Source organism: Clupea harengus, unplaced genomic scaffold, assembly GCF_900700415.2.
Source record: "Clupea harengus unplaced genomic scaffold, Ch_v2.0.2, whole genome shotgun sequence".
Taxonomy (NCBI): Eukaryota; Metazoa; Chordata; class Actinopteri; order Clupeiformes; family Clupeidae; genus Clupea; species Clupea harengus.
In genome coordinates, this window is record NW_024879869.1 from 21286 (window position 1) to 46666 (window position 25381).

The 25381-nt window shown below is 46.1% G+C and overlaps 1 protein-coding gene across 10 annotated transcripts; it reads right to left on the bottom strand.

Moving 5' to 3' along the window:
• Nucleotides 1–1841: 1841 nt before the first annotated feature.
• Nucleotides 1842–24678, bottom strand: tcf3b (transcription factor 3b). 10 transcript variants are annotated; one of them, XM_042705297.1, is made up of 21 exons: nt 24151–24678; nt 19556–19615; nt 18931–19003; nt 14263–14333; nt 12206–12278; nt 11552–11592; nt 11234–11366; nt 10512–10558; nt 7806–7878; nt 7500–7636; nt 7038–7179; nt 6807–6865; nt 6608–6686; nt 6214–6287; nt 5806–6018; nt 5199–5310; nt 4855–5020; nt 4434–4487; nt 3652–3899; nt 2707–2862; nt 1842–2497 (listed from the first exon to the last, which is right to left on the bottom strand). In XM_042705297.1, exons 2-20 carry the CDS (start codon nt 19556–19558, stop codon nt 2714–2716), a joined length of 1947 nt encoding a protein of 648 aa, XP_042561231.1. In that variant the 5' UTR covers nt 19559–19615; nt 24151–24678; the 3' UTR covers nt 1842–2497; nt 2707–2713. The 10 variants fall into 10 exon arrangements, with proteins under 10 accessions (XP_042561231.1, XP_042561227.1, XP_042561225.1 ...); XM_042705293.1 differs by lacking the exon at nt 19556–19615 and adding an exon at nt 20810–20907 and having other exon boundaries at nt 5806–6015; nt 24151–24675; XM_042705291.1 differs by lacking the exon at nt 19556–19615 and adding an exon at nt 20810–20907 and having other exon boundaries at nt 24151–24674.
• Between the last annotated feature and the right edge of the window lie 703 nt (nt 24679–25381).

Here is a 25381-nt window from a genome sequence, read left to right on the forward strand (position 1 = left end):
CCAAATACGACCAGTTTCGTCTTGAGAATGAAAAGGCCACTCTTAATATTGAAAGATTTCCCCCCTTTCCCCTCCCCTCCCCTCCCAGTTCAAAAAATGGTGATGTGATATGTTTCGTTTGCAACACGAAGACTGCAACACAAGTCTGTGGTATTTCATATTTCTTAAAGGAGCATAACAATTGCCGCAGATAACACTGTTGTATCACCTAATTTCCGCAAAAATCTTCCACCAACATCAACTTTACTGGATACCGAAGTTCCACATCGGTGTTATCTCCCTAAGAATGCTGCAGACAAAACTACAACAACCTTGAAATAAATAAAAACAAAACAAAATGAGGGCAATCTATATTTGAATGGTACATTCAAAACCAGTTGCATAATTGTATGAGCAAGGCAAAGTCCAGAGGGAAAGCAGTGCCTTTTTGTAGCTACATCACCCTTCCATAAGAACACTTTGATCTCCAATGAATTTAGTTGCAGACAGTGGCATTGCTTTTGTCCCAACTTTTCCCACACCAAGAGAACTTGAAACGCCATGTATGTCAAACAAATTTTGCAGTTCAGTTCTTTGCATGGCTCTCCAGCTCCCTTGGACAGTTGTGACCATCCCCTTGAAATGGGAACAACCCTGTTTCTGTGGTTGAGCCAGTGTGCTTGCTGAAAGTACATCTCTCCCTCTCTCCCTCATCAAATAAAGAGGACTGACTGATTTGATTTGCAGCCTTTCAGGTATGTCATTTAATGTTTATTTGTGATACACTCTTCTTCCTTGCCTCTATGATATATTCTTCATTTCAAACTAATATTTTGACATTTTTGTAAAAATCTACAATGTATAGTCTAACAAAAATATACTTTTCTTATATATTCATATAGGCCTATATATTCAATTTTGCTTGCTGAATGTTGAACCAACATCCATAGCTTAATGTATGCATTATGTGGACTTGAGTACATTAAACTCAGAAAAAAGCAATACATTTGCAATGGAACCTCCTCTTCTGTCTAATGTTAAGCCTAAAAACCTTCCAATTCATTCAGGATTTTGCAAGTACGCAAACGCAAGGGTAATGGTGAAATGACCTGCACCTGTCCCTACTTCCTGGAAATATTTATGTCAACACAACTAAAGAGCCTGCTGAATCCAGTACACGAAGAGCAATGCTGATAAATCAGCTTTTGTGTTTTGACCTAACCTCAGTCACCAGCCAAGCAGTTATACAAACCAACCATACCAGGCAGGAATTGACACAACTCATATATGAACATATTGTCATATGGGAGAGTGAGAGAGAGAAAGAGAGAGAGAGAGAGAGAGAGAGAGAGAGAGAGAGAGAGAGAGAGAGAGAGAGGGAGAGAGAAAGAGAGACTGAGACAGGAAGGGTAAGACAACTGAGAGGCAACTTCTCCACCAGGTGGCAGCCAGGGAGAAGACAAACAAGAATTCAGTCTGACAGACTTGAGTTGATCCAATGCCAAACACAGAGCTGTGTGATATCATCAACCAATCGTCCAGGTCGAGGGGGAGGGGGGGGCAGTATACGAGATGGGCTGATAGAACCATGCAGCGTTTGTGCTATGAAAACTCTGCACTGCCATCTCAGACTAAACACTGTGCATTGACCTCAGGTTGATGGATCCTCATCCAACTGGACCAATGAAGTCTGTTGCACTGTGGATGGACACTTCCGTCTTCTACCACTTCGACAGCTCGTGAGCAAGCTAGCAGGTTTACCCTCATCCCAGTGTTGGCTAACCTACGCATGACCCCCCCTTAGCCACGTAGCTTGGGTCCACTTCGAGACAATCACAGCCTCCAGCACAGCTGAGGTGTCATATGCCTTTGGTTACACAACACAAGTAAGACTGTACCTTTAGGTTGGGAATGACGCACTACATAAAACTTGCTCATCACACGAGCAATTGCTAAACAAAATTTGTTCCACGCATGAAAGCAATTTGCTTCAATGTCTCATATATATATATGTATGTATATATATATATATATATATAAAACATAACAAGTAGGCACAAATCCTTGATTAAATTTTGACTTTTTTTTGTTAGGTGTCTCTCGTTCAGAGTACCTCTCGGCAGTGAAAATATTGTCCTTTGCGGAAAAAGGACAACTACTCCAGTGCTCCATCCTAATGTGGAAGCCAAAGAACATAAGCATACAAAACAAAGAAAATAAATGAGTATACAAGAGAAATGTTCTTCACATTTGCGCTGGTACAGATGGTCAGGAGTGTGGCAAATAGGCTGTGTCAGTTTTGGCAGTAGGCGTGTGTGCAGACAAAATGGGCGTGTGTGAACGTGCACCTTGTAAATTTTCATGGGCAATGCACATTCACCCCAGTATTTGTACACACACGCGTACACACATACACATACACACGTATATACACACACGCACACACACACAATGATGGGACCGATGGAAGAATAGAGAAAGGCCACGTCTTCTGAGAGCCACGGAAATTCCATCAGATCTGCGGAGAAGAGACACCAAAATTTAACACCCAAAATGAACCACACTCGCATTCAAAACATCAAAGCAGAGCACAGCAACCAAAACCAATTGGTCTTTGTGTTTGAAGAGACAAAACATCGTAAAACTCCCAGTCTGAGGTTATCCCTAAGAGTTGTCCTATGACTCCTATAAATGCTGTGGCATTGAGGGCCGCTGCAGGGGACTCACCTGGGCTCTACATGTGGCTGACGGGGTTGTGTCCGTCCCCGCCCAGGCCAGGGTGCGCCCCGGAGAGCTGCATGGGAGAGTCCCCCACCACGCCGGACACTTTCTCCTCCTCTCGGCGCTTCAGGCACGCCGCTTTCGGGTTCAGGTTGCGCTCTGCTGGAATGAACGTGAGAGGGATTATGAAGGTGAGCAGGGATTATGACCAAGTCAGCACTGACAACGAAAGCTTATTTGTATACAGCCAGATAAATGCGTAATACATTTGAAACAAATGTGAGGGGGGGGGGGGGGGGGGGGGATTGCAATGATGACCTTCACATTTGCTTATTTTCATCCAAAGTAATTCACAGTACAGGCTGGGCATAAATGTTTTTAGTGTGTGTACTCCCTGTACAATGAAATGGTTGCAAGTAGGGATGTGCATTTAAAGCAAACAAAAAAATTGATAAATCACTGGGAACCATTTGACAACCCCCCGCACGCGCGCACACACACACACACACACACGAGTGAGATACCCATTCATGCTTTAGCTGGCAGAACTTTTTGACAGCTGTAGTAGTATTTGGCTTTGCATGTTTCTCCTGTTTGTACAGTAGCATCTAATCTCACAGCGCTTCACATGTTCGATCATTTAATGGCATTCAATAACCCATGTCTACTAGTTATGTCATTTCAGAGTAGTCCATAGCAGACAATGTTTAGATGCAAGCATGTAACACACTATCCAATATGCATATCCAATATTGGCTTAAGGTATCATTGGACCATGACTATTGAAATATACATACACCTAATGTTGGACTGGCAATGACACTGGCCAAATTAAATTATTTATATACATGAGAGATAATTCCAAATAAAGTGCTACCTTTTTCTGTCTATAAAAACATATAATAAGCTTTTCATAGAAGAGAGCTTTTGAAGACACTGGCATTACTGCACCTCGCACTTGCTGCTCCAGGTTGAGTATGACGTTGACAGCCTGGTGGAGTATGAGCAGTTTGGTCTGAGGTTTTTCATTGTTGAGGTGCAGCTGGCACATGCGGCCCAGCTCCTTGAAGGCCTCGTTGATGTCGCGCACGCGCAGACGCTCGCGGGCGTTGTTGGCCACTCGGCGCTCCTTCTCGCGCTCCAGCTTTAACTCAGGAGGAAGGTCCTCATCGTCCTCCTCTTCTTCGTCTTTCTCTAGACTGTGTGTGGGGGGGTGGGGGTGGGCAAAGAAGAGAGACTTGCATGTGAACAAGCTGAAGGTTGACTGCTGTATGTACTCTGCTTGGCTTGAATCTTTGTAGAATACATCAATTACAAAATAGTCAGTGAGACATAACGTGACCAGACTATGTGAATGCAACAATTCCAAATGCATCCACTCCGCACTGCAGAACTACCGAGACCACATCATGCCAAAATAAAACTGCAGAGAGACATCCTGACGCACGATAAGCTTCTGGTAGACATTTGTTTTTGGTAATAATTTGTATATTTGCAGTTGACTAAGTAGAACCTCCTCACTTTGAACTTGAAACAATTCTTTGTTTATTTTGAAAATGTGTTCTTATGATCAGTGGCTATGTGCTCAGCTTTTAAGGGTGTCTCTTTACTTTTACTTCAGACTCCCCAGGTAAAGGAAGGTGAGGTTAATGATGTACGAGGTAAGCCTTCCTGAGGGGGGGGGGGAGGAATCAGGGACATGAGCACATTCTCAGGGGAGGTGGGTAACTTACTCGTCTGCTAGGTCTGAAACAGCTGAGAACAGCTGGAGGGTTAACGCATCCTTTCTGAAAATAATAATCACAGTTGGGGAGGGGGAGGGGGGGGCAACATCATGGTGAGAGCCGGTGGGGACGGACGCCTGAGATGTGCCAGGGTGATGGCTGTCCACTGACATAACGTAACGCCGCTTCAAACCATGCAAATGACAATCACAGGATACAGGATAGTATTTGGCTAACCTCATCTACACCCAAACACAACAAACTCCCATCCCATCATTGGCTGGGGGTGCATTTAGAAATTCAAGCAACATTTTTAGCCACATGAGACATTTTTTACATTCATCCACCAGAGTCACGGTAGACAGGAACAGGTTACGCTGTCCTTGGGCAAATGTTATCATATAAAAAGTCCAAAAGCAAATCCTTCTACCTCGCTCGGTGGCGGGCTGCTTTGCTCTCCTTCTTCTCGTCCTCAGACTTGTCTGCTATGGAGGAGTTCTCGTCGTCCTCCTTGTCCTCTCTCTTGATGTCCGAGCTGTTTGAGGAGTGGGTGGAGTGGGTGGAGTGGGTGGAGCGGGCTAAGCTCCCTGGCAGATCTGAAGAGAGGAAGGAAGGGAGGGAGGGGAAAAAAAACAAGTGGACAGACAGAAAGAATTAAATGCATAAGCTGTAAAGTATAAAGACTATTAGTCATGGTGTGTATTATTTAGGGCTTCTGCCAGCAGCACACACACAGCACAGATCTGCAAGAGGTAGACAGGATAGAGGACTCACTGGTGAAGCCCTCTGGTTGTCCTCCAGGCTGTGTGGTCCCAGGGGCGTGGTGGCCGTGCAGTAAGGAGTTGCTGGGAGGCAGGCCTGTGGGCTCTTCATGGTGCCCTCCACCCTGACAGGAAAGGAGAGCGAATAAGCGCTACAATCTAAAGCAGCACACCCAACATTTCTTTTAAAAGTAGAACCGGTGGTTTTATTCATAACTACAACTGTGGTGTACAGACAGCGGTTACATAACTATACTTAAACATACACAGTTTTAGGCAAAAACATTAATTCATTCATTGTCAATACAAAAACGTAACCACTTTAAAAACATCCACCATACGTAATGTCAATTGTGCACATGATGCCAGCTTCTTTTCTTTCCTTGCACCGTCTTCAAAAGTCAAAGTAAACAAACTTGAAATATTCACATAAGGTCACCACAATTGTGCTTTGGTGAGGTAGCATCACACATCACTCCAGCTCTCTACATTCTCAGTTCTTCCTCCTTGAGCTCTCCATCCTCTTTAAAACGTAAACGCTACTACTCTCCATCTGGCCGTGCGGCCGCTTGCTACCCCAGCACCAGTGGATGGAGCGGCGGTAGATCTCCAAGACTCACCATGGCAGCGAGCCGGTTGCCGAGACTCAGGCCGGCCGCGGCGAAGGCCTGCGGGAGCCCCGCCAGAGCTCCGTTGTGTAGCGAGCTGATGGCACTGGAGAGGCTGTGCATGTCCGAGTGACCCCCCGTGTGACCTTGGCCGGGGCCCTGGCCCACAGCGTGGCTGCGCAGCACGTGGATGGCCTCGTCCAGGCGGTCCTCCATTTTGTTCTGCTTCAGAGGGGGGAGGTGGAGGGTGGCATGTCAGTTGTGATGGTTCATAAAAAAAAGGGGGGGGGGGGGGAGAAAACATTCTTGAAGTGGAATGAATTATCATGAGGGAATAGTGGGAGGAAGACAAGGGGATGCAGCCTTTTAGGAAGTCTGCCAGGGAAGAGAGAGAAGTGAAAGTGCGTGCTGTAAGGGTACCAGGGCGTGCAGTCCTCCGTCATAGTTTGGCGATAGGGCGGTCGGACCACTGGGTCTTGGCCACTGTGATGCACCTGCAAAAGAGAGAAAGAAAAAAAAAAAAAGTGTGAAATACACAGAACCCTCCAAGTGAGCTTTTTTACAGCCTTTTACAGACCTCACCCAGGCCAGTAGGTGGTGCTGTAGCGCTTTCTTGCGCTTCTCTCAAGACTCACAACTGGGCTTTCACATGAAAAAGCCCCATCTTTCCATCCAGCACAACACTTTGTTTGCAGATTTAGCATCAATAATCCAGCACATCTTGTGGCATGTGTGTGACCATGCAACAGCAGTGAACTGCTAAAGGCCCGGTCTCTGAGGAGTGGGGGGGGGGGGGGGGGGGGGGGAGCTGTACCTGCAATGCCTTGAGGAGAGCCAACAGGAGTGGAAGGTGTTGAAGGGAAGTTGTTGCTGTTGTGGTCTGATGGGTAAATCTGCAATGTACAACAAAAGTGCCATTGAAGGACGACATGAACAAAACTAGGAGTAAAGATATAAACAAGAATACAAAAAATAAAAAGACAACACAGACAAAGGCCTGCTGTGCCACTCACCGAGGCAAGAGCCTTTCCGATTTCATCCCCTGAGCTGTTTGTTGTGGTGCTTCGATTGGCTGTCAGGGACACAACACACTTTGATCAACTCAAGCTTTACACCCACACACACACACACACACACACACACACACACACAGTGACCAACTTGAGACAGAAACACTGAATTCTAACATCCATCTGAGAGCAGAAACAAGTTGCGATGACGCTGAGGAGTGAGGAGTGTCGTACCGATGACGTTGTCGCCGCCGTTGTTGGAGGCCGAGTGGCTGAAGCCTCCGGTGCTGGAGTGGAAGCCGGAGGGCAGGCTGCCGTTTACGTCAGTGCCATGGAGAGGGTAGTTCTGCGGGGACAGGGGCAGTGGCTGCCGCTTCTGCAGGAGGAGGAGGATGATGAAGAGGAGGAGGGTGGTACAGGAGAGTCAGAGAGAGAGAGAGAGAGAGCGAGCGAGAGAAGGGGAGAGGGAGGCACACACACACACACACACAGGTTAGACCTCTTCACGTCAGCAACCTGATTCAGATTACACAACCTGTGCGTCACATCTCCACTCCAAGCTATAATTAGCACAGCTGTGTGACTGTATGGTAACCAACACCCTGTGGGCGGACCGTGTGGGCGGCACGATTGAGGGGGAGAAGAAAAAGCGTGGCGATCGAGTCCGGGGAGGGGGTCGCCGCCTCGCGTCCTCACCATTCTGTCCTGGGGGTTGAGGGCTGAGAAGGAGCCCGACTGGCTGATGTGTGACGAGTTCCCCAGCATGGCCGAGTAGCCGGGTTGGCCCAGGGCTCCGGAGGAAGCCCACAGGTCAGGGGAAGGGTGAAGGCCCTCTGTCAACAGAAAGGACACACACACACACACACACACACACACACACACGAGAGGGCAGGTCATTTCCTCGAGCACAGGCTGAGTAGTTCTAGGAGCTGCATGCCACATGCGACCCCAAATAAAAAGCACCTCACATTTCCAGATGAACAGAAAGGAGCGCATACTGACCTTGCATGTAGAAGGAGCCGGGGTATCCTGCTGTCTCTCGACTGTACTCCTCCCCTGATGTAGAGGCATACACCTAACGGGAACATGAATATATGAGATTTATGGTGTTAATGGTGAATCTCTGTGTTGGTCTGTGTTATGGTTACAAGTGGATCAGTCCTAGCCTGCTCGATAAGTCACAATATCTAAGCTATGAGAGAGAGGGGCAATATGACGCTATATTGGGAAGCGGGCACCATATTTCTGCCTCCTGTTCACACCAGTGGGTACGGTGGGTAGGGGTCTGTGCCACTCCTGCTTTTCAGTGGCACGGCGTAATCCATCCATGCAAAAGGGAGAGAAAAAAAAAAGAGGAGTGAGCGGTGGCTGTGCCACGCTGGGAAACGCGCCACCGAAATCTCAGCGCGCAGCAAGCGCTTCCTCTCTCCTCGCCCAGGTGCCAAGGGAGAGAGCGGCGGCACACGGCTACCCGACAGGGCTGCCGGCTCCGGCACAGATCGGACCCCGATTTGGCACGGGTCCACTGGGTTACCTGCTGCTCTGAGCCTCAGCTTCTAACACCCCTAGTGAAACAGCCTTTGCCAAATAACTGACCACTGCCCAGTCTCGTGGAAGAGGCATGCTTTTCAGCTCGTCTCCCCCCCCCCCCCCCTTTTCTGTACAACCCACAAAGAGGCGAGCCTGAAGCGCATCAAGAAACAATTTCAGTACGCAGAAGGGTCCCGGGGTCGATTCCAGGTCGTCGTCTACTTCATTCAGCACAAGGCTCGCCGATTAACTACACGAAACATTTCGCTCAGTGGCGAGCTATTAGGGGAACATAATAAATAAATGCTTTATAAAAGGGGCTGAATACGGGCCCTTTCAGCCTCTGCCGAGTGAGCTGAGGGGAAGGCATGCAAAGACCCGAGCTTCCTGACACGAGAGCCCATCACTCACCATTTTGGCATGTGTGAGGGAGGGAGTGTGTGTGTGTGTGTGTGTGTGTGTGTGTGAGATGGTTTTGGGAGGAAGGTTGGGGGGGGGGGGGGGGGGGGACAACTTCAGCAGCAGAGAATGCAAATCCAGCAAACTGCGTTTTTTTCTGTAATTTGATTTAACAGGGAGAAGTGGAAAGGGAATGGAGAGATGCACTTCTAATTACAGAGCCATCTGCCTGTTCCTGGACCAGGTCCAACTCCACAGGCAGCTGGGCAGAAGAGAGCGGAGGGGTGGAGGGGCTGGGAGAGGAGGGGAGAGAGGGGAGAGGAGGAGGGGGGGATGAGATGTTCTCTATGAAGGGAAGGGAAAGAAGGAGGAATGAGAAAAAAAATAAACTGATGGCTGATGATTCTGTGGGAGATGAAACTAGAAAAAGATGAGGATAGAAAACTGTGAAGAGGGCGGGGGACGGGGACGAGTTTCTTTATTACGCTTCTTAAATGGAGATGGATCTGACTGGAGAAGTGTGGGGGAACCATTGTTGTGTTTTGGGAAGCGTACAAAAAGCTCCAACAATGGCCGACCTTCCACAGAGTAGTTCACTACTAATTCTGCTGAAAAGCTGCAGTGCAAAAAAAAAAAAAAAAATTAAAAAAAAAAAAATGGAAACTGCATGAAACTAGCAATTTTCTGGAGAGGAAGAGGGATCTTTGATAAATTACCCCAAAATAGGGATGAACTTTATTCTGAGGATGAACAGAAGACACCAATCAAGTCATATATCCACCATGAGAAGAAACATAATAAAGGATAAGCTTTGGAAATCTACACTGAGGGGGAATGAGCGGTCTGCCCATCCGGGGGGGGTGGGCAGGTTGGCAGAGAGAGAGGCAGCATGGAGAAGGGTGAGAGGGAGGGAAGGAGGGCGGGAGGGAAGGGGTAGGTGGGCAGGGGAGAGAGAGAAAAAGATAGATAAAGAGGGAGGAGGGTGAGAGAAGAGCGGCAGGAGAAGAGGGTGGGCAGAGAGAGAGAGAGAGAGAGAGAGAGAGAGATTGTCAGCTGGAGGAAGTCGCCATGCAGATCAGGCTGAGGAGAAGCAGGGGGGGGGGGGGGGCTGGAAGACCAGGGCCAGTCATTAATCTGGGCTTAGGGACGGGCTAAGAGGCCTCAGGAACACACTGATTCACAACTGGGTCACCCCAGTGGGGGGGGGGGTGGGGGCGCATCATGTGGTGAGACGAGGGTGGTGGTGTGTGTGTGTGTGTGTGTGTATGTATGTTTGTCCACACAAACATGCCTGATCCACAGCTGACACCAAACAATACAAAAACACTGAACACCCCCACCACCACGCACAACGCCAACACAAACCACCTTTTCCCTCCCTCTTGCAGTTACACAGGCTGAGAAATATGGACAATATGAACTGGGTTTACATGACTATATCTTAGGACGATTTTATGACCCTCTCTGAATAGGACCATTTTCACAGGAAGACATAAACCTGGAGGGGGGGGGGGGGGTGGCATAATTGCCTGCCAGATGCCATTCTATGTAGGGATTCATGAAGTTAACATAACAGGGTGGCACTACTGTCTTTCTTTTCTGGTAAACCAACACAGACACACAGCAGACACTAGCGTACTGTTCAACCTACATCTGTCAGGGCTTGCGGCGTGTTAGCAGAGGGCCCCTTGTCACCTAACTAGTGATGCTGAACACATAGAGCGCGTTAGCGTTAGCTGCCAGTGGACTGTAGAGAAGAGCAGAGGAGAGGGTACTTACTGAGGAAGGCAGGCCCGGGGGTTTCCGCATCTTCTTGGGCTGGGTGTCTGTTTGGAGATGGGGAATGGGGAATGGAGGGGGGGTACAGAAGGGGTTGGGGGTGAGAGTGGGGTGTGTGTGTGGAGGGGAGGGGATGGGGGGTAATAACAAAAGCTGTTGACTGAAAGAATCCTCATTTGCATCATCAGTGGCATCCTGGCGTTAGTTTACACATCGCTCCGAGTCAAACACAAAAACGTTGAACATTAGCAAAACCATTTCCACGATGTTACGACTAAACAATAAAGGCTCATGCGGGGGGAGGGAGCTGGTGTGGGGGCATTACCAACATCTGTTCAAATGAAAGCTCAAATGGCCCTGGCTTGGTGAGGAAGTGACTAACTTATCTTCTTTTTTTTAAATTTTTTTTTTAAACAATTAAGTAAATGTGAAGCTTTAAAAAGCGCAGACACATAGTTTACTGAACCAGCACAATGGCAGAAAAATAACTATCTAATTAAATAAAATACAACACAACCACACTCCACACAGCTTTTCCTCAGGCTGTTCATTTAGACACGGATTGCAATGTAGCTGGCATAATAGAGGAACTTCCATGTCATGGGTTCAAATCTCAATAAGACATGGTGAAATGTATGCATGCATGCATGCAGGCCTCTTTGGATACATATTTTGTCTGAATGAAAATAAACATTATAAGCGAGAACACATCTGCGTCTTACCCAGGTTTCCGTCTGAGGGCCGCCTCCGGAGGTTGTTGGGATACGACTGATAAAACTGGGAGCTGGACTTCAGGCCAGAGGGGGACATGGCGTCCGGACTGGGCATCGCTATGTCACTGGGAAGGAATCCCGGCTGCACCAATCACGATAGAGCATGTAACGTTGGGGAAATACAAAACATCTCAGAACACATGATGATGTATTTTTGACACATTTTGGCATTTGAAGACATTCTACAGAGGGGGCAAGTTCTACATGGCAAACGGTTGATAATGATTCATTCCTACTGAAAGTGTGAAGCAGGTTTCATGGTCTTACCTGTCCCCCAAAGGAGCTGTATGGCACCCTTTCATTCTTTCCTGTTTAGGGAAAAGACAAAGAGTGAGAATGACTAGGGTCAGAAGAACAAAGGCTTAGTACTCATAGTGTGTGTACTCAGTACTGAAACCCTACAGGTGATGAAACAATTACATGGCTAAGTAGCGTTTTCGTGTGTGTGTGTGTGTGTGTGTGTGTGTGTGTGTGTGTGTGTGTGTGTGAATAGGCCTGAAAGTGAGAAACAGGAGGGCGGGCGGGCGCAGGAGCGGGGTTATGAAAGTGTAAACCTCCCTCAGCTCAAGGCACTCGGCTCAGCTGCCGAGAAGCTGCTGGCCAGGCCAAACCCAAGGGAGGCTCTCTGCTTCAATGCCCTTAACATGCCCTATGTCCCTAACACACACACACACACACTCACTCACTCGCACACACAAATTCCCCCACACACACACCTTCTCTTTCCCTTGCACACAAAAACCCTCTCTTTCCCTTATATGCAAACACACACACACACACACACACACAGCCTTTGCTCGAAACGCATCCTCCAGTAAGTATTTACAGTGCTGTCTGCCTAAGAGTTGCTGGATTCCGGCATCTCTCAGGCAGAGATTCTCACGATGAGCTGAGTGTGACCTCACAGGCTGATAAACCCACCGGCAATCCCTGAGCTGAGGAAGGGGGAGGAGAGCCCATCATGCTCGCTGTAGTGGGAGCCATCGCCGTAGCCCTGAGAGATAGAAAGGGAGAGAGAGAGAGAGAGAGAGAGAGAGAGAGAGAGAGAGAGAGAGAGAGACAGAAAGGGAGAGAAAGGAGGGAAAGGGAGAGAGAGAAAGAGTGAGAGAGATAGAGAGAGAGGGAGAGATAGAGACAGAAAGGGAGAGAAATGAGGGAAAGGGAGAGAGAGAGAGAGGGAGGGAGGAAGATCAGAGAGAGAGGTGAGAGGGAGAGATATATACAGAAAGGGAGAGAAATGAGAGAGATAGAGTGAGGGACAGGGAGAAGGAGAGAAAGAGACAGAGAAAGAAGTGTGAGAATGTGGGAGTGAGACACACACAAAGACAGAGAGAACGACAGAAAGAGAGAGAGGACCACAAGAAAGCAAGAGGAGAAGTGAGAGAGAAAGAAGAGAAGAAGATGTGAGCACTGTGCACTAAAAATACAACTCCCATGATACTCATTTATGAGAACAAAAACTACACAGCTCACAAATTAAAGGACACTTCAGTTTATTCGTCCTCAAGGACAAGACTAATGCACAAATGCATTTGTATGGTGGAAGGGAAGGGTCACTAGTCCACTAACTTTAGGGGCCGTCCACACGAAAATGGTGAAAACAGAGTTTTTGTTAAATCTGGTCTTTGACTTCAGGGCTTAAAAACGCAAACTTCTAAAAAATGGGTTCCAGAGTGAAACCTTTTGAAAACGGTGACTGACACGGCCCCGACTTTATCCAATCACGTTTCAGTCTCCGTGAAGCTTCAGTTTGATCTCCGCTCTCCAAAGCCTTCTCCTCATCTATTTTTGATTGTCAGACACATCATGGTAATCGACCAATTTGGTCGTGATCTATCGGAAAAATCAGCGATCAAAGCCTTTTTTGGGTTTGTTTGATACGAAGCGACTCTAAATGCTAGCAGGGTGGGTTCACTTCACTCTGGAAATTCTGTTCGCCCAAACCACGTTCTACTGATGTTGACAAATAAACGACTTACAGGATTTATCTCGTCTCGTAGTGCCATTGCTTCGATAATAATCGTATGCAGTTGCAGGATATAACTTGCAGAATAGGTTATGCAAAAAAAGAAACTATTTTTGGACATATCTATTGGGGTTTTACCATTGGCACTTTTGCAGTGTCGAGCCGAGCCAGGCTGTGCCAAGCTAATTTGCATTTCCATTACAAGGTGAAAGTCCCCAAACTGCAGCGCGCTCATTCTACTGAGCAGCCAAACCATGCCGGGTCCACTACCGAATGCGCAGAATGACGTCGAGGACACAATCTCTTTTCTGATCATCTCAGTCATCATTCAGCACTTGCCATAGTGTGCCTGCATTTTTGTATATCAAGACACGTATGAAGCAGATCCAGTTGAAAAAGTTGAATCTGGTGAGTCATTTCTACCACAGTGGGTGTGTTTAAGGAAACACTGAATTAACAAAATAAAACATATTTCACTCATTGTGGTATAAACATCTGACAAATAGAATTAGAAACAGCTAACATTTCTGTTAGCAAGGATTCAAGCTTAGATATAATGGAATCAATTTTAAACAAGCAACATCCGTTATCTTTGACTAAAGACAGAAATGCTTGCTTGGGAATTAAACATGTTCGACTAAACAAAGTAGTTCCTTTGTGTGCTAATGTCCTACATACCTAAATACAAGTATGGCAAGTGGGGTATAAACGGAGGAAACTAATGTCACGCTTTGAGCCGTGGAGTTCTTTTGCCTCCACTTCGTCAAATATTTTTGTATGTCGGGACGTTGTGGCGGCCGTTATCCCTTCAGACACCCTCTCAAGTGAGTAGACCCTGATGCATGGAAATGCAAATCCAGGCTGTGTTTGGTCAACAGGCTAAGCTGAGTGAAGCTGCACCGAGCGGCGCCATTCATATAAGAAAAGAAAAACGGCACTAGACTATGGGAGTGGGAGACCTGGACCTTTTCTGAATGGGGAGGAATAGGAAGAGCTTCCGGGTCACACTTACCCGTCCCTGACTGAAGGCGGGGCTCTGTTCTCCTGGGCCCCAGGAACCAGAACTGCTGCGCTCATCCAAACCTGGAACACACACACACACACACACACACAACCACACAATATGAGGAATGGATGGAGAAAAATGATCTCTGGATAAAATATTTAAAAAAATATGACAAGTACATGGTACTGTCAGTTAGTAGAAATACATAAACCACATACAGCCATGCTTCGCTTGCCCCCTCCCCCCTCTGTCCCTCACAAACACACACACACACACACACACACACACACAGTACTTCTCTCGTTCAGATCACAAGCTCTCTCTGAACCCAAGCCAAGTCATTGTTATGTATCTGAGGCTGGGGGCTTGAAACCAATACACAAGTCTTTCTGCAGGCACCAACATCCCAAGCCTATCAGAGGACATTGGATCGGTCTGGGCATCCCCGAGAAAGCACAAATCAAGCGGAGCTTCAGCATTGGCTCCGACTGATCGCCATCCATCCACTTAGCCCCCGTTGCCCACATAAGACAAATGCTGCGCAGTTTCTGCCAAGCCGCAATCATGTCAATCAACTTGGCAAAACATATCTTTTCCTTCTTTATTTATTTATATTTGTCGGTTTTTCAAAAGACCATGGCAGAGAACGCAAGCGTTTTAAAGAGCGGCAGAGCAGAAAGCTCCTAATAACCCATTCCCTTCACTCCTGTCTTCCGCGTTAATGCTACCAAAGCTCTCTGGAGACACACAGCTTAATTGCATCCTGATTTGCATAATTGTGCATATTAATGTGGACGGTCTATGAATATTCATAGATCCTTTCGTTTTTTTTTTTGGGGGGTCTAATTAAAAATGTGTGAGGGGACAAGGCAGAGGAGAGGGAGGGGGGAGGCGGTTGGTTGGTTGTGGTCTCCAGAATGCACAGCGGCTGAGAAGCGCAAGTGTGTGTGTGTGAGCGAGAGAGTGAGAGAGAGAGAGAAAGAGTGAGAGAGAAAGAGTGATGAAGCTAGTGGAGCAGAGCAGGCAGGCGACATGCGCCCTGACAGCGGTGATCTATAGAGCCTCCTCCAGCGACGCGGCGAGCGGGAGGCGAGGGGGGTGGGGAAGGAGAGGAAGCTCTCCGCTTTACTGAGTTATTGTCAGAGAAACGAGAGGCCGCATCTCTGCGACAAAGCACATGCACAAACACACACACAAACACAAACACACACACACACACACACACACACACACACACACACACACACACTATGACTATGACAACTACGGCAGGGCCTGGCTCAGGGCATCAGACTATCTGGCTGGCTTCGGCCATTCAATACGATCCTTGCTTAAATTCTAGATGCTCGTTCCGATACGTTAATCCTGCTGTTGGATGACGGCTGTCTCGGCGTTTGAAACCGGAGACGGGGGCAGATAAAAAGAAAAAAAAAAAGGATGCACTGGCTCTTTGAGCAGCTCCTCCATCAGAAGGCACTTAAGCCAGGTATAGAGTCACACAGGCTGCGGAGACTGACATTCTGTGTTCCTCTGTGGAGAAACCAGGACAGCTACAACACAGCACAGGCAAAACAAGAAAATCTGTCAATGGGGATTTGACACCGCTTTGTTTGAATACTCGGGAAAAAAAATCCCTGGAGCTTAGTAGTAGGGTTAAATTACTGTAGGAACTAGGTGGTATTTCTGCTGTACTCGTCACTACAAAGAAGACCTATGTGGTGTATGATGATGGGAACATGTGTTTTTTTGGGTAACAGACTTGTAATTAAGCACTATTTGGTAGCACTAATGCATCAATCCTTGCTTTCAGGTCAACAGCACTCCCCAAGACCCTGTGTTAGTGCATGCATTATTAATTGCTAATATGTGCATTCAGGTTTAAGAAGGGGGAAAAAACAACTAACAATCTGGAGCCAGCCATGTGCTGTTTACAGCCACTGATTACAATTCATTTTTAAAACACACAAAAGATTATGGGATCCAGAATCATTTCAGGATAATCTATTTACCTTCACCTATAAGCAAAATTATGACCATATTTGTCATGTAGAAAAATGTAAAAAAAAAGAGAAATGGGGCCATTAGTCATTCCTAAAAGCTGTCAAACATAACTGAAACTTAGTTTCATTTTGCCATAGCTCTGAAGTCAGATCTTCAAGCTGGAGCGTTTATTAAAAACAAGACAACGGGTGCCAGGTCATCCAGAAGGTGTTGAGTCTCTTTAGAGAGTATGCGCCCGAGAGTGTGACTGTATGTGTTTGTGTGTGTGAGTGTGAGAGGGAGAGAGAGAGGGAGTGGGAGAGAGAGAGAGAGAGGGAGAGGGAGAGGGAGAGGGAGGGAGCGGGAGAGAGAGAGAAAGAAAGAGAGGTGTGATGGTGGGGAAATGGGCCTGTCCTCAGCGGGTGACAGGAACGGCAGCTGCGGAGGTGAGCGAGGGGACGCCTGGCAAAGCCATCATGGTGTGAGTGCTCCCGCGTAGCCACAGCTCCATCCCTAACTCAAACCCCAGCTCCCTCCGCTCCCTCTGCTCCGCTCCTACTGCTCGCTCCGGGCCACAAGGCCCAGAGCGCAGTGAGGCAGGGGGCGGGGGAGAGGCAACGCCGAACACAATTAGCACCCCTCTGAGTACTTTTGTCTGGGACAGATGCAGACTGGAAGGCCGCTGCAGCCCAGGTTGGGGCATCTCGGGGGCCGTTCCCGCACGGTTACACCTCCTAATGGATAGGCTGTGACATCACAGGCAGAGACCAGACTTGCTTGCTTTTTTTTTTTTTCCCCCTCCTTGTCTGACATCACTTTTTTTCCTGTGACCCACTTTGCTTTGTCTTTGCTCTCCTCTTCTTAGCCCTTACTAGTTTTTTTTGTGTCTCTCTTTGAACATTACAGGGCAAGCGGTGTGTGTTATCTACTTTACATACTATGCAGACACCTCAGAGAAATGTCTCCCCTTTTAACGAGTTGTAAGATGTGATCTGCTGCATCCAAATTTAAACTCCGAAATTCTTCACTTGTCCAAATCAATATGCATACGTCCCAAACCACCCGACACTTTAGCAACAAACAATCCGCAACAAGTCCAACATCCTACAAGCATGTTTGGAAGAGACACCTCCGGCTCTCTTTGGCCTGCCCTGGCTGTGGATCTCAACTGAGCCTTCCCCCAGCTGAGGCGGGGCAGCTAGCGATCCTGCTCACTGTCTTCCCACACGACGGCACTGGCCGCATGCTGGGCCTGCGAGCGGCGGCAGAGGGGATGGGGTCATCGGCGAGCCGTTTCCTGCTGGTCAGTAGGGGAATAGGGGCTCTGTTGTGTTGGGGGCGGAGTGTTTCACACTCCAAATGGGGTGGGGGGTACCCTTTTTAAATCCATAAGCCTTTTTGTGTGTGTGTGTGTGTGTGTGTGTGTGTAGGGGGGGAGGTCTCAGCTCCCCAAATGCTTGCCCTGAATGGTATTCCAGGGAGCATGCCAAGAAATTAGGGTGTAAATTTCACACCTTCAAATAATACAGGTCAACCACAATGGGATTAAGAGAGCGCAAAATGAAATCTTTCCAGGAGGTGGTAAGCAATTGTGCTTCTAATTGAATTGCTCCTTCTACTAACAGTGACTTGTGCCGGCCTAAACCTCATTCACAAGTGCAAAAGGGGAGACTGTGGGCACGAGGACCTGTGCATTCATGCCCCTGACAATATAAACAATAAACCCGACGTGAGCGCTCAAAGATTATTTCTCTTGGGGACCATGTCAACAACAGATCAGTTCATAAAAACAGCAATACATGGAACAAGGCCCTCCCATGGGCTTTCTCTGACTGAGCCATTATAAATCAGTAAACCGTGAGGAAACAAAGCTTGCAACCATGTGTAACCTGCTTTTTGTATTGTAGTACTTATTGTGTTTGTGTAGTACTTATTGTGCTTGTATGTTTTATGTTCACTGTATGCACCTATACACCAGAACAAATTCCAGGTAGGTGTAAACCTACTTGACAATAAATACTATTCTGATTCTGATTCTAATATGCCAACGTGTGCTCTGCTTCGATTCTTTGAGTAAAAATGAGGGTAAATGTTCATTCAGTACTCTACTCCAGGCCGACAACCCACACTGCAGTCTGTTCACCTCACGCCCACTCATATTTCAATCCAGGCCTTGTCCGTGTACCCAGTGTTCATAGACCAAATTCCAGGGCTGTGGACGGAGAGGTGTTGTCAGCTGCACAAAATGTTCAAAGGAAGCGAAACGGCCTCGAGCCTTGACTTTGGTGTGCCATTTTGGACGCATAAAAAAAAGAAGAGACCAGAAGAGGAGGGAGGGGAGAGCGCTGTAGAAGAAAAATCCGAGAGACATGCAACAGCCTGCCCTGTCCTTCTCTGACTGCAAAGCAGACAGATCAAAGTAACCAGCGCTGGGGCAGGGCTGCCCACAAGTCCCTGGGCTAGGAAGTAAAGCCCTCACGAGAGCCAGCGGTATTCCCACTACCCACACGGGCAGAACCGTGAAGGACATGGGACTTCTCATACCCGCTGCTACAACTACAAAAGGTGCATTCTGCTCAAAACACTTTCCCCAATCCGACCGGTGCAAATCACAGCAAGCGAAGCAGGTGACCACATAATGATGCCACGGTCACTTTTAAGGCATGTTTTAAGTGAGCGGGTTTAAGGACTTACCTGAGACACTAAATTGACTGCTGGCGAGTGTGATTGGTCTGTTCTTTCCGTTGGCCACTGGGGGTGCAAACATCTAGAGGAGAGAAAGACAGGGAGGGGGGGCAGTTAGCGGGGCCATCACACCATTTTTATTTATTTTTTATTTTATTTGTGGTTTCTCGTGTTACAGAGAGCAGCAATAGTGAACTATAGCTCTGGTGAACACAGACGCCTACATTGGTGATTACTGCCCTGCTACCTAGGATAAAGTGAGAAATTGGAGTCTCTTTATGAGTTTGTGAATGTTCACAACATGGCACCACTTGGAGTACTGGGAAGTGTTTGAGCGCCTTGTCAGTGAAGACTGACATAAAAAGCTTGCATAATATAGTATCTGCCAAAATAGCTAGACAAAGTGAAACAAGTGACTCATTTACAGGCAAATTAGCATGTTCATTTAAGATAATTCTTTTATACGTTTCTCCTTAAAATGCTAATTATGTCTGAGTTCAGAAATTAGTTTTCAATTATATTCATAACGCTGGCACACATTGTGAAAGATTAATGGAAAACACCACAATTTTATCTTATGTTCTGGAAAACATTACTATAGACGCCAAATAATAAAAAATAAAAAAAAACCTACCATTAGTCTCGAGTCTTCCCGAATTGGTTTGAACGGTTTTGTTAATTCCCTGATATATTACTGAAAACGAAGAATAAATGTTTTAACAATCTGCTGTGTCCTTAGGCACACAAACAGACATGTATGCACATGAAAATCTGCCAGAGATTTAAAAACCCACACTGAGGCTTGTTCTCCTCAGCACATGGAAAGACAGAGTGAAAATACACAGGGTTTTTTGCCCTCTTGGGGGCAATGGACGTGTTCTGTTCTCCCCACTGGTTTTGAGTCCTAGAAAAAAAAAAAAAAAAGAATCCCTTTGCATGCCATTTGAATGCTGATCATGTGCTTTGAATACTTCTCTGTCAAGCAAAGCTTCAAGGTGCTCTGGTCACCCTGTTCCATAAGGCATAAATAATTACGGGAGCGAAGGAGACGCTCTGACAGATTGAACACCAGCAACTTGTAATTAGTTGTGAGATTGTAATTCATTTGGGTTGGCAAGCCTGATTACAAGTATTTTCATAATTAGGATTCATAGCCTTGCCATTGCCGAAGATGGCAATTTTCCATAACAATCAATTAGGCCAGAGCAGGCCACTCAGTGAAAACAGAGATTATCACTCTATCTGTGCGGCAGCCTCCTCGATCCTGCTGCAAGCCGCGATGCCAGAGATACCCAGCCGGCGTGGCCAACATCGTTGCAGGAGAGAGCAGTGTGCCCACATTGGGGAGGGTGGGGGAACAAGACCAGGGATGGATCAGCATCAGCTGAGAGAAGCTGTCCCCCTCAGTCCCCGATCCCTCTCCACCTGCACAACTGCCAACCCAGCCGTATTTGCAATGTGGTGGCATTCAGGAACAATACAGGGTGACCTGTACTTTTGGGCCAAAGACGCTCATTGTTTTCAAGACGTGGAATCACAGAGTTGATGACTTCGCTACAGACAAGGTCGGGCCAACATTTGGGAAGCGTTTAGGGGCTATTCCCCATGGGCTTCCTCAAAAGCTTGCGCAAGCAAAACTTGTCAATGGCACCGTGCAAAGGGTGGTGAGGTGGGGTGGGGTGGGGGAATCTGACTGATTTTTTTTTTCTCCTCTCTCTCCTCCTCTCTTTTTTTCGCAAAGATCATTACGGACGGTTCAGAGGCCTCACTTTTCTCTTCTCCCAAAGCTGGCCCTCCCTCACTCCCTCCCTCCCTCCTTCCTAACCCACCCACCTCCCGACAGCACTCGAGCGCCCTGGTCCTACTCCCTTCCCCCACTCTCTCTTACCGCACTGAAATCCAGGAGGTCGTTGAGTTCCTTGTCTGTTTCCACTGCAGCCATTCTCTGTTGCTGCTCGTTCATGCCCCCTCTGTGCTTAAAAAACCCTATGAGAGAGAGATTCACATATGGGGTAAACTGACTACACGGAGCGGAGCAGAGCAGAGGAGCGGAGGCCCAAGGCCATAGCTCTGGAACAGCAAACATTGGTAGATAGGCCTTTCTTCTTACCAAGGGGGGTTTGTTGCTTTTTTTTTTTTTTTTTTTCCTAGACTGCAGTGCCTCAACAAAAGACGGATGAAAACTGTGCAACAGTCAACCGTGTGATCATGTCACAAAAGAACAACTGCACTGACTGACTGACTGACTTGCCCACCATTCTACACGAAGAGAAGTAGATTATGGTTTCAGTAAGTGATGGCTAACCAGTGTTAAGTAGTTCTGAAAAGTTCTAGGGGGGCTCGGAAGTCACCTTCTACGTTTCAGCCATGTCAAACAAAGAGAGAGCTAGCACTTGGCCCCTCATGGTCACAAAAGCTGGTTGGAAAAAGATATTTGATGCTTAACCCTTCCTATTATTGTACACCTGTGTGGAAACAAACAAAAATCACCACATACCACTGTACAACCACAAAACAGAGGGAACATCTTTATTCATAGGAATTCTGGTCTGAATCCTTGTAAATGCACAGCTATCTCCAACATGCCATGTGTGACACTTGCTGGCCTACAGTACCTCCACACAGGCCAAAACAACACGGTAAAGTCAACAGTACCAGGTATGTTAGCTTTGCTGTTAATGAAGTTGTTGAGTATACAAATTCAGATGTTTACTGTACTACCACACAGAGGCATCAGAGAACATATAACTGAGGAAGTCACATGTCGAAGCAACGACAGGTGAATGTGTTTAATCACCGCCTCTATAACATCCAGTGGTCACATAATGAAGAAACTTATCTGATCTATACTACCCAGCGTCATACAGATTAGCATCTGAACAGACCAAAAGACTGTGAGAGACAGAGCTGCAACACAATCACATTTGTTCAGAAATAACAAGGATTTTCACAAGGCTCAATAAAACAGATGGCATCTTGCCAGCCACACACCATAAGACATTTTAATTAGACTGGTATGTGCCACAAAACACAAGGTATGTGGGATTTTAAAAAACTTTGCCCATTAGTTGTGAGGATACCACAAAGAAAATGCCCAGATGTCAACAGGTGGTTCCCTATTTTCCACAATTCAATTCAAGTATTGCACGCTTGAATAAACTCACAGGGGATTGAGTTCAGACTGAATATAAGAATGATTTAATCCATCATATTTGTTGCTATCTTAATTAATGTTGAGGCACTTCCTCTGGTTCTCAAGATGCCAATGTTAATTCTGGGGTCAGAGGTTGTCCGGGAATCCCTCGGAGGAGCTCTATAGCTATATATACAGTGAAGGTTCAGACGAAACACACTTCGTAATTCACGAACAACAACAACAACCCACAAGGTGCGCCATCCTACCAATAAAGATGAACTGGATGACAAAACACGGTCCTTTACCCTAACACTTCACTAAAAATGAGTGTGGTCAGTGTTTAGGATCGCTGACTGCAAATAGCATTTACATAATAAATAAACAATAAATGTTATTTACAGTCATTGGTTTGAATCAATACACGAGGCCTAGTAAGATTCATATCTGTCAAAAGAACAGCCTTCCTCATAATTTCACGTCAGTGGTTTGCGTGCAGGCCACGACAAGGCTATAGTGACAAATATCTAAAGTCAATAGATTAAAATTACGTGAAAAATCATATCGAAAAAATAGACTCATCTGTCCAGTTCGTTCTGGCGGCTATTTTATTTTATTCAGGAGATGTGTTCGCTTACTGACGTTAACACAGGCCTATCCATCAAATAACACTGACAAACCTATATTTGCCAAATAACACTAGGCTATACGTAAAATTACAAATTTAGACCTAAATAATCTCGGGGGTTCAGGTCATTTTCAGTAGATTACTCGAAACACATCTTCAGAAAAGCAGTGGAAACCATGCACAACAGAAGACGGGCCAAATAAAATAGAAGGCTACAGGGAACGGTCAACCCATTTTATTAGTAGAATAAGCGCAACTGTTGCTCCTCGTCAAAGGATGGAACACAGCTGTAACATGGAATGTTTTGGCCTATAACTAATCCTAATGTCGTTATTAAGACCTCGATGATTTCTTTCTAACACCAATAGGAATTGTACAATTGCTTACAAATATTTCTACGGACTACTATTTCCATTAAATATTTTGCGAGGGAGCTGGAATTGCTTTCGCGATTGGAACGATGTTAAATATTTTTTTCATGTTGAAAAGTCATTCAATTCTGTACACTGCCATTTCAGCTCTAATAAGCCAAAAGTCTGACATGGACAGCTAGAGTTATAACGGCATTTTAAGTAAAATCCTACCATAACGTTCATATTGGACATAGCTTAACATAGCAACTGACAATTTCCACACCAACAAATTTTGAATCCAAGTAGACTACATGTGTAACAGTCAAAAGTGAAGCTGTTGGTCTAAAATAAATCGTATCTTACATGTGAGATAGATTGGGTACAAACGGAAACGGTGTTGACAACAACACTTTTCTAGGTATTAAACACAACCTCTTTAAAATATTTAACTTTCACTCCAGAGACTGCAATTGAGGAAAGAGGAGGAGATTGTGGGGGTTGGGGGCCATAAGGAATTTCCTGCCAAATACGCAACAAAGTCAGTATTATGGTTCTACTTCTAATGAAATAACGCTATGCTAATGTGAAATAGAGCTATCGGTCACTTACTCGTGCATAAGACTAGCCTACTTCGACATTCATCAAAACTTGGGCTGAGACTTTACGGCCCATTAGTATAAATTTCAGCTAACGTTAAACTGTGACCGAATTCGTAATCCCAAAGATACGGTTGGTGGCTGTTTTTAAAGTCACACACTAACAGTAGGACGAAATTCCAGTAATCTATTCAAAGGTCGAATCTCTAAGAAAGTATAACTCCAACATTTAATTTCCAATCCATATCTAAACAGCGAACAAAGGAGTGGTTTCCCTCATGGTAGGCTTGGCGCAGAGACCACCTCAACAACACCACTAGGCTGGACTCACCACCTTCTCTGCCACCATACAAAAACTTCACATCCCCCACTCACAGAGGCACGCATCCCCAAACTTGAGTTATTGAGGCAGAATAAGTGAAACGTTCAACAATAGACCGCATACTTAACTTTATCATTACCATATAACGCGATATGATATTGATCAACTAACATTTGACAGCAACAGGAGAGTTTTACCTTTCTTTTTCAAACGTCTGACATCCAACAGAGAAAAAGAAAGGCTGAATCTCGCAGGAAAAACACATAAAACTTGGGGAGAATTTCAAGCTCTGCGTCCGAAAAGCATTGGGAAGCGCTGCAAGAAGTCTTCTATTGCTCCACGACCTTGCTTCGATAAGCAATCCGCGTGATAAAACAATGTAACCCGTTCGACTATAAACAGTCTCCAGTTGCCAGACTCACGACTTCCTTTTTGTTGTTACAATTGTAGCGATTTCATTCTTCTAGTAGACATCTTAACCACCTCCATCCACATTGTTGGTAGCAACAACGTATCCCTCCGCATGGAAAGAGGGGCCTCAAAGCCAGCGGTGTCTAATTTCAAACGCCCAAATGCAAAGAATAGTTACATCACGATGAACTAAATTTTAACATATGATATTTCTTTGTTGTTAAATTCTATCAAATTATACCAGTATTGTCGACGTTAGTTAAGGGGTATTCTTACAATCTACACAAATAAAGGGACCTATACCTTTTGGCGGATGTTTAAATTAGAGAAGAGAGCTTTGATAATGCCGGAGCAGCACGAGATGGAGAGATAAACTGTGGGGGTCTGGCCAATCGAAAAGCTATACATGTGACGAGCACTTGAACTAGCCAGTAGTTGATCGAACATAAGGACGGCCCCCGCCTTGACGCTTGCTTCAGCAGAGTGGCCAGTGAGGCTGGCTGAGGAGGCTTGAATACAGCCTGTGACATCATTTTAATGCTTTGGTTAACGTTTTTTCTTTCAGCAAGTATCTAAACAGAATCCATAGAGTTTGAGTATAGAAAACATGGTTTATGCATCTTAGTCCTCGTAGCCCACTTGATGGACTTTTTCTTTGCCCTGCTATGGTCTAACCCTTGAAAAATACCGTCACTTTCACAACCGCAAATAATTGGAATGTTAGTTATCTTGCCATAAGGGTTGATTAATTGATCAATTACTTTAATTCATTCAAATATTTTAATATATTTGTTGGGTCATAACCAAAAGGCAGAAGAAGTGTGCCGTTGACACATATATATATATATATATATATATATTAACCTCTTCGTATTGAAATACTGCCGTCAGTGTATAAAGCTACATGTCAACCTTTGGAAAAAAAAGTCCTCCCTTCCACAAACATATTCTACCAGTAAAACGTACCCTAAACAAGGATCCGTTTTGTGGCTCTGTGACTGATTCATAGACCTGGGG

Excerpts from the sequence above, each read along its gene's own strand:
- tcf3b (XM_042705291.1), bottom strand. The coding sequence starts at position 20,884 with ATGAACGAGCAGCAACAGAGAATGGCTGCAGTGGAAACAGACAAGGAA. Across the intron at positions 10,559-11,233 it reads GCCCTCAGACGGAAACCTGG|ACACCCAGCCCAAGAAGATG; the intron begins GTAAGACGCAGA and ends ATCTCCAAACAG. Across the intron at positions 4,488-4,854 it reads GCAGCCCGCCACCGAGCGAG|AAAGGATGCGTTAACCCTCC; the intron begins GTAGAAGGATTT and ends TATTATTTTCAG.